Genomic DNA, 9494 nt, shown 5'->3' with positions numbered 1-9494 from the left:
TCGTACTGGTATGAAAGGGTGTAAGTCGTGTCTTTCTAAAGCATGCTCGGATAAACGGGAACAGTTCATCCCATATAAGAGACGGAGGTCATACCGGAACAGTCCCACTTTCTGTTTTCGCAGATGGTTCAAAAAGTGGTTGGAAACATTTTATAGCAACACATTTTTTCATTGTTTAATTGGCTCTATGTATTAGCTTATAACTGCTCTAGCTTTTATAAAAAAAAAACTTAGGTGAAGAAACAGCGGATGATGAGTGAGAATCTGGTAAAAAATTGCCGAAACACGCACCATTTTCGTGCATAAAACAAACAGAAAGACATATGGCAAGATAGTTTGAAAACTTTTGTAAGTCTAGATCGTCTTGGAAAAAAAGTTCTCTCATTCTCCACTCGCGGAGAAAAGCTATTTTGAGAGAAAGAACTTGTATATTATTTAGCTCGCGTCACTCCAACAGTTGCAATGGACGAGTAGGCAAAGCACTGGTGTGCCAATCGAGAGATCCGAGTTCTAGTCATGGTGCAGCAGATTTTTTTTTTTAATTTTTTTCATCCACATATTTTTTCGTTTTTAAATTAGTTTTTCACATTTTTTTTTATTTTTAAAAAGGAAATATATATTTTTTGATTTAATTGAATCTTTAGAAATTATTTTATGTATTTTTTTCTTTTTAATTATTATTTTTTGTCTTATTTGAATTTTCTTTAATGGTTTGGTTTTAATTGTTTTAAAAAGAATATTTTTTTTTAATTTCATCAAATTTTTTGGAATTTAATTTATTTCTTTCTTTTTGAAATATTTTTTTTTTTAGGTTTCGGTATTTTTTTTAAGGTTAAGATTTAATTGTTTAAAAATATAAATTTTTATTAATTTAACTCACTTTTCAGAAGTATATTTTATTTATTTTTTTCCAATTTAATTTGTTACTCTTTAGTTTTTTTTTAATATTTACATTTTATGGTTTTAAAAAGAAAAATATGTTTTTATATTTCATTTAATTTCGAGGATCCTTTTAAATTATTTTGTTTTTTTTTTAAATAAAAATATTTTTAATATAATATAATTTTTTAGTACTATTTCCTTCTTTTTAGAGGATCATATTAAATTTTTTTAATGTTTTTTTTTTGTTTTTTTTGAAGTGAAAAAATATTTTTAATCTAATTTAATTTTTAAGTACTATTTCCTTCTTTTATGATCATTTTTTTTCAAATTTAATTTTTATTTACTAATTTTTATTGTTTTAAAAAGAAAGCATTTGTTTTTTTTTAATTAATTTGAATATATAAATACGTATCGCTAAGAGGCGAACAGCATAACGCTTACGACCTCCTCGTTAGCAGATTTTTGAATTAGTCTTTCGAAAGACATTAAAGAGCTTCTATCTCCAGTTTCCAGAATTGACAATTATCTTACGAAAGACTTTTGGTGAGTTAAAAAGACAGTTGCCAGAATCGCCCTGTTAGCCTCAATAATTAGCCAGTTAGCTACACTGCTGGGCTGCTGCTGTCTTTTTTTCGTCACGAACTTTTCTACTTTTTTTGTTTTTACCAAATAACGCCGAACGCTACGAACATTAGATACTTCACTGCACACTGCCCGTTTCAAGCAGCACTGGTTGCAATGGCACAGCAAACTTTGAATAAATATTTTTTTTTGTACATCAACAACTTTATCAGCGTATAGGTGTTTGGCTTTAATCTGTATTTGTGTGCCTGCAAGCACAGATAGTACATGAGCACACACACACATGCATAAGCACAAACCAACATATCCACACATTCATAAATATTGTTGTGGGCGTATTTGCGCTGTTTGGCTTTGTGCATCCTGTACATCCTCCGGAATGTATTGTGGTTTTGCACTTCCTTGCAAGTGTTGTAGTTGTAGTTGTAGTTGTTTTTATATATGGCCTTAGTTTCTGCTTTTGTTTTGGTTTTCTTGTTGCAATTCTTTTGTGTCGGCGCACATTTATCTTGTATTAAAACTATTTTGGCTACAAATTTTGCGCAGATTTTTGAAATTGCTACCAAATTTTCACGCCAGCAGCCCATTAGCGTGCGAGACGTACGCTACTCTTTCAACCATACAAATACATATATACTATATCAAACTATATCGCTGTCCGCTGTATACACGCTTGTAACTCCTCTTGTTTCGTTTGTTTTAGCCGTCGTCTTTCCTTACTGCTTGCTGCCCTTTCGTCCAGCGCTAAAGAGCCCAGAAATTTAACATTGCTTTCGAGCTGACACTCTGTTCATAGTTTTTTTCAACTCTTTTTCCTGTTGTTTTTTAATTGCTTTTTACTTATCGGTTTCCTTTCTTCTCTTGTTGCAGGATTTACGAGTCCGCTCCGTGGTCGGTGGAGGCCTGGGGACGTCCGTTGGAGAGCTTTGCTTTGGCAACGACAAGACTGGCTGGCGCTGGCAATAACTCATCTTTGAATGTAAGTGTTGCAATTTATGCCCTCACTTTGTTGTTTTAGTTTCGTTTGTTTTTTTATTCGCGTCCACCAAACGGGTCGCCTTCGGTTGGTGCCTATGCCTAAGTACAGATCTCTTAAGAGCGATAAATTCAAGCGAGAGGCATATGCTACGTATAAATACAGCGAAACGGATACAAAAGGCGACTGGCAGGAAGGAAATGCTCGCTTTGTTTTCGTTAATTAAATGGGGTTCAGTATTTTTGATAATTTTAAACAATACACTCCGATAACCGTACATACATAAGTACATAGGTATACATGGATAGTGTATGTTCATATATACGTTAGGGTGTCTCAACAAAAAAAGTTGTGCAGTTGTGTGTGTCACTGCAGCTAACGTTAATTGGAAGTTTTAAAATATAATACGCTCCATAATTCCGGTGGGAAATCTGTACCATTTTTTTATGTAGAGTGACGCAGCCCAATATACATATATACATACATACATAAATAAAATCCTTAAAATATACTTTTCCATAATTACAAATGAATGTATATGCAACCGACTCGGACGGCAGCTTAAAAGCATTATTAACCCTAGCACTCATAGGCAGATAAAAATCTGTGTTTCCAAAGAAACTTTTTGGTTTGTGAAAAATTTCTCTTTCAAAGAGAAGTTGAGTTAGAAAGTCTGAAACTCTGATCATTCTACATACATAAAATTAAAAGGGTTAAGAAGTCAAACACGAAGGCCTATCGCTTCAAAGAATCAAAGAGAAGTGCTTGCGGAAGATCTCTTAATTTTTTAATCGAAATTCATAAATAAACTCTTGATTCCTTCATAAGTTCTCAAGTATGAATATAGAGATCACAGAACAACCAAAATTTTTTACGGATAAAAGATCGAGTTGACTCACATAATTTTGCCACCTTACGATTTGGCGAATTTACCGAGCTAGGGGCATTTCTGCACGAGCCCATTCAAACCATTCGCGTATGGCAGAGAATTACTTACCGATCGTTTCGTGATGATCAGAGACAGCTTTTTTTAGATGTACAGTGCTTTTACGGTTTTCAGCTTGTATGTCAGAATTCCTGAAAAACCTGCGTTCGCGGTAACGAGCTAAATAAATTTGTGTCAAATACTCCCAAGAGCTTTTCTGGCTTCATTTGAGAGTGGAGTTCCAACAAATATTTTTCTATTTCGAACCTAACTTGACCCTTAAGTGATTAAGCCTTCTTAACTGGATAGTCATTAGCGCGGTTACGCGGCTTTCAGATGCCTCCAAACGGTGCTCTTTGTCACAGCAAGCCAAACTTGCAAATTTGACGTCAAAGCGGCTAGACATCAATGAATCACTAAAACAAAATCTTGGCCGTTTCATTCTGTGCTATTTTCTGTTAAAGTATAGCTAATCTTTTATCTCTCTCTAATTGTCTCTCCATTCGAATATCCTCTTTTTCAGGGTCAACAAACGACTGTTTTCTGTGTGCGTTGTGGCACCACCCGTGGCGTACTGGTCTACTGGCTGCGCTCGGAAACGCATCGCGACATGGCCGCGTGGGCACGCGCACCTCGTACAGGGTTCCCACAATGCCGTCAACTATCAGCGAGAGTTCTCATTTCGCTGTCCTCTATCAGGGCAGACAGTGTCAATTGGTTGTGCATTTGAATCGCGGGTTCTGCCTTTACGACTGCAGTGGCTATGCGGGGCGGCGGCGGCGGCTGTAGCGGCAGCGGGTGTGGTTGTGCCGCCTAATCAGACAAAAACTCAGCTATGGCAATTTCCGTTCGACAAATTAAAGGGCTCAGCGGACGATGGCATACGAATGCTGTATTTGGATTTTGGCGATGATGGAGAAATTGTGAGTATTACTTGATTATTTCAAAATATGTAGTTTCTTACAGCAAGCAGATAGAAAATCAAATCTCGTGTACGATAAAAAAACTATTTTTTTTTCTACATAAATGTTTAAAGTTTTTATGTACTGTATTACTACTTTAAATTTCCAATCTTCCTTCACATCTTTCACTTGTTTCCATTTGATTCTGCTTCGCTTAGCTCCAGGAATTTGAAGTTAATTAAATTTAATTAATTTTATTTCATTTATACTTGATTTCCTTTGAGTTAATTTTGCATTTCGCGCTACCGGTCATGGCAGCGCTTCCTTCCCATTTCTGCTCTTCAACTCAACAGCGCTTTCTTTTCTCATTCACGCGCCGTGTGCCATTCATTGCTCAACAAAGTGAAACGCATTAAATTTTCAATTAAAATTTCACACAACGCGCGCGCCCAGCGGCCCCAGATGTCAGGCAAACTGTAAGCAGCGCTGTCAGTTGTTATCACCAACTACAACAACGTGTCCATCTCAATACAGTCACTGTGGCGTTGCTGGCTAGGATGTTGTTGTAGGCTGCGTGTGAACGTTGTTGTTTTGGCACACATTCGCCCTATTGACAGCCTGCCTTACATGCTGACCTGCTGGCTGCGCCTGTCCCCTTAACTCGCACTAGTGGAGCCCGACCAATTGACCACCTTTTTGCTCGTCAGTGTCATAATCAATGAATGGCTTCTTTTCTTCAAGGCGCCAACGACTGCGTATTCTACCCAGCAAAGCAGCGGCAGCGTCTCTACGACCCACAGTGGCTTATTTCACCTTCCGCGCCTCCTCGACAGGCTCCCACCGCTACGCTGCCTTTGCTAACGTCGCAATTAATTTTAAGCTAGCATTTACTTCGTCTGCATTTATTTACCTTTGGAGACCTGTCTCTGCCGCTGCTAAGTAGGGTTGCCAACATTTTCTAAGAAATTTATAGTAATTTTTCACAAAAATCTAAAAAAATAATGTACACTTCAAATACATATAGTTTTTTTTCTAAGAAAAAGTAAAAATGCTTTTTAAGTAAATATATTTTTTCTTTCTTATGCATTTTCTCTATAAAAAAATTTTTATTTCTTTGAAAATATCATATGCTTTATCGCTGTCAATATTTAAATTAATATAAATCAAATCAAAAGTTTATTTTTTATTAGTGAGTTATTCGCTTTATTTCTCTCATCTCACCATTTGAAAATCTTACTAGAAAAAACTCTTTCTGTTAATGCCTAAGTTACAGGAATAGAGACCATAAGCGAAATAATTTTAAGTAAATTTGATAAATCTTTCTAAATACTTTTAATAATGGTGTCATTTTCTATCTGTGGACCCTTTGCTTTAAATTATATTTATTTTAATATTGATATTTCAGTATAAATGTCATCCGGTTTAAAACATTCATTTCTTACAAATGACTGAAATATATTTGTATTTATAATTGAAGAAATGTAGCATTTTTGCGTACTATATTTTTTTCCAACAGTATATATATCATAGTACGGTTGGCTACCCTCCAGCTAAGTGAAGGAGGTGGCAAGGTGTTGCTGGTGTTACGCGTTGAGGCGCGCTGCTGTCAGCTGTAATTAAACTACTCCCCACCAGGGATGGAAAAGTATGTACAATTGTACCTTTTTCCGACTTTTACGAACCAAAAGGTACATTCGGTACACTGAGCTCAATTTAGGTGCAATTAGACGATCGCCAAATAAATATCCATATTAAAGACTATGTTGCTCGCACAAAAAAAAAAAAATTGGAAAATTTTTGTAAACAAGGAACGTTGTGAACATGCCATTGCGGCAACAAGAAATCTTAGCAAAGTTGCCAAGTTCCTTCACTTAATTCTTTGTGAACAGTTTGTAGGGCTTTCTAGCAAAGTGGCTACACTGCATGTGTGTGAATAGAAATCGTGAATGAGTCTAGGGGTCTGAAAAAAAAAAATAAAAAATCTGCATAAAAACATTTAAAAGTATTTTTAACGGAATCGTAATAATGAGATTTTTGATGCTGTTTTCTTACTTTTACCAAAGATTAAATTACGTAAAACTTGAATAACTTTCTGTCAAAAAAAAAGTCATTCGTATCCGATAAATTTTTTTATTTTTTGTTTCAAATACCAACACATCTTAATTCAACTTTGAATGAGGTTCGTTCATCCTACCTTTCTCATTCAACCTTTTATCATTTACTCATTTTATTAGCAAAGAAAAGGGGACCATTTCTACGAAAACTTAATTTTTCGCCATATAAAATAACTGGAAAACTTTGAGTGATTTGAGCGACCCCTAAATATTTTTTCATTTCCAAATAAAAACTACTTTTCGGTAGAGGATGAGAGCATAAAAATTCAGACTTTCAATGTACTTACATACATACATATGTATCCTTCTCGAATTGTTATGAATATTAATTCAACTGTCCTGATATATTAATCAATCGTTTATTAGTGCAAATAATGTATAAATTTATTAAATTGTTACCAATTTTCTGAGAATAATAAAAAAGTTAACAAAATAGTGAGCTACTTTTTAGGTACATTTGCCATCAATAAAGGTACATTTCTATTGCCAAATTAGGTACAATTTAAAATTTTCGAATTCCATTCCTACTCCCCACTGACGCTTTTACTTTTCTAGGCCTTCATTTATTTCTGCTGAATCTGTCGTATTTCGTACCTATGTATGTACGCATATATTGGCGTTATTTCTTGAATTTGCATTCATTTTCTTGTATTTATTTAGCTTTTCGTGCTACTGGTTTAATTCGATAAGCCATTTATTTGTCAATGTCGTAACAGTGTTGACACAGTTTAAAGACTTTTGACGCGACTTTTTCTTTAGAAGGTGTAAAAGTTTGCGGTATCAGATGAAGGTCGAAACTTAAGTTAACTTAAAGTAGATATAAAATTGAAGCCAATGCATTATATGTATAGGGGGATTCAGCCACTCTAACTGAGGTATTTCCAAGCATCTCTCAGGAGTTTGTAATAGTAGAAGGCATGAAGGGCGGTGTTCTAACAAGTCTTGAACTCCGTCCATACCATCCTACTAGACCAATGTGAACAAATTTGCCGAATAATTGCCTACTGGTTGCCAACAACGTATCGTAGTCTTTGCTCCAAGTCTTTGCCTCCTCTATTCAGGTGGTTAAAAGNGAACAAATTTGCCGAATAATTGCCTACTGGTTGCCAACAACGTATCGTAGTCTTTGCTCCAAGTCTTTGCCTCCTCTATTCAGGTGGTTAAAAGAGCGGATTTTGCAAAGGAAGAGAGGAGGTTTCGTGCAGTTAAGAAGTTAGAACGCTCAGAGATATGTGCTGAAGTTTAAAGGTGCTGGGAAAAGGACAAAACTTCTTTAATTCTTACAACCTTATTTTTTTCATATATATGTATATTTTTCGAGATCAAACTTCGATGATCTCGAAAAATATATATATATATGAAAATCGATATCGCAGATAATTCGCTGTCCACCGTTTTATTTACTGTGGGAGGGAGAATGACTCAACGTCCTCCAGTAGCTGAAATGACAATGGGTCTCCGCCGTAGCCATAATCAGCTGATATCTGAAGTGCGAGTAAGAACGTGTTAAAAAAAAAACAAATATAAATAAAAATATTGTTCACAGCCAACCTTTGGCATGTGTCTAGAATATGCACCATTGAGCTATACGAAAAATGTGGATGTCGATGGAACTTCTCACGCTGATTATAACTGAACCAAAATTATTTGGCGCAAAAATATAACGAACATAAACAATTTTAAATTAATATTAATCTGCCTTATCCTGAGTTTCGCCTGAAAAAAAAAATCACCCGAAAATTTGTCGTCCGCCCATAGTAAAACCATGGAAACCGAGAGAGAAAAGTGAACCGGTTCGGGGAAAATGAAACTCATGATAAGGCTGAATATCTTATGAATTATATAACCGATTAAAAAACTAATGATGTCAAAATCAAGATAATTAATTTATCTTTCAGCTACATAATTTATATGCTTTTTTAAATTTTTAATCAAAAAATTTATTTATGAATTATTCATTTTTAAGCTAAAAAAATTGAACTATTAATTTAGTGGACAAAGACAGAAATTCTTCCGCGTCGGGCAACACCGACATTGTTGTCTACGTAAAATCAGCTGTTTATGGTTATGATGCCAATAATCGATGTTAGGTAATGTGGTTACAGTTATGGCAATGGATATGTCTATAGCGTTATGGTATGCCACCACTAAATTAACCTTTATATCGACGAACCCTAACCTACAAATACGATAATAGGGGTCTTCCCTTTTAACTCAGAAAAGCCTCGTAAACCTCGTAAAGCTCGTAAATTTACCAGCCCCGTAAAATACCTGTCAAAATTTGTATGGAGCTCTATTTACGAGCCCTTCGTAAAATTACGAAGCAAATTTGATGCGCAATATAAATATGTATTCATCTATTAGATCACTCGGATATTTAAAACTTGTTTTTTTTTTTGAAACCTTACAGTCGTCAGACCATTTCGAAAAGGAAAGATTAAATCGTTTTTTTGATCCCGCGATGCTATTTAACGAAAAGTTACCCTAATCCACCTAATATTAATAAGGAAACCAGATTTGTAGTACAGAAAATGATTTCAAATATATAGTTGCTGAAGCACGATAAAGGATGCTTTAATTTAAACAAAAAGAAAATAGTTTGACTCCTTTCAATTATGCTGAACTGAATATTTGCACTAATATTTTATATTAGGGGTATTCTCTGAGTCTTGCAAAGCCCTTGCACGGTGCACAGATTGCACGGACTGCACGGTAAAAACCGGTTTTCGTATGGGACAGCTTTGCAAACCGTGCAATCCGTGCACCTTGCAAGGGCTTTGCAAGACTCAGAGAATACCCCTATTTTGATTTGTTAAACCCGAACGACGTCGGGTGCTCTGCTAGTGTATACGTAAATGCTCTGAATGAAAAGAACAAGTCGATTAAGCAATGTCTGTGTGTCACTCCCGCATGCAGCCGCACCTACAGGTGAACAGACGCTACAGACTTCAGTGCGCCCCACCGAAGCTCCCTCTCTTTCCGCCGTGGCACAAGGCTCCACTCGGATTGGTTACCGCATCTCGCACATGGGTTGCTCACGTTGCCCAGATGGCGCGAACGAGGCTGCAAGAGTCGGGATTGAGTATAGCCATGCAACTGTAACTGCATACCCA

The 9494-nt window shown here is 35.8% G+C and overlaps 1 protein-coding gene across 1 annotated transcript in view; it reads left to right on the top strand.

Annotated features, from left to right (window-relative positions):
- Syn1 (Syntrophin-like 1) overlaps positions 1–9494 on the top strand; it is a 76685-nt gene that overhangs the window by 60714 nt on the left and 6477 nt on the right. Inside the window, 5 exon segments of the mRNA XM_017621157.1 lie at positions 2335–2443; positions 3889–3996; positions 3998–4054; positions 4056–4142; positions 4145–4288. Of these exon segments, the coding sequence (XP_017476646.1) occupies positions 2335–2443; positions 3889–3996; positions 3998–4054; positions 4056–4142; positions 4145–4288 (505 nt within the window).

Source organism: Rhagoletis zephyria, unplaced genomic scaffold (assembly GCF_001687245.7).
Source record: "Rhagoletis zephyria isolate East Lansing unplaced genomic scaffold, Rhagoletis_zephyria_1.1 Rzeph_scaffold_02382, whole genome shotgun sequence".
In the NCBI taxonomy this organism is placed as follows: domain Eukaryota; kingdom Metazoa; phylum Arthropoda; class Insecta; order Diptera; family Tephritidae; genus Rhagoletis; species Rhagoletis zephyria.
This window is presented reverse-complemented; position numbering and strand designations above follow the sequence as displayed.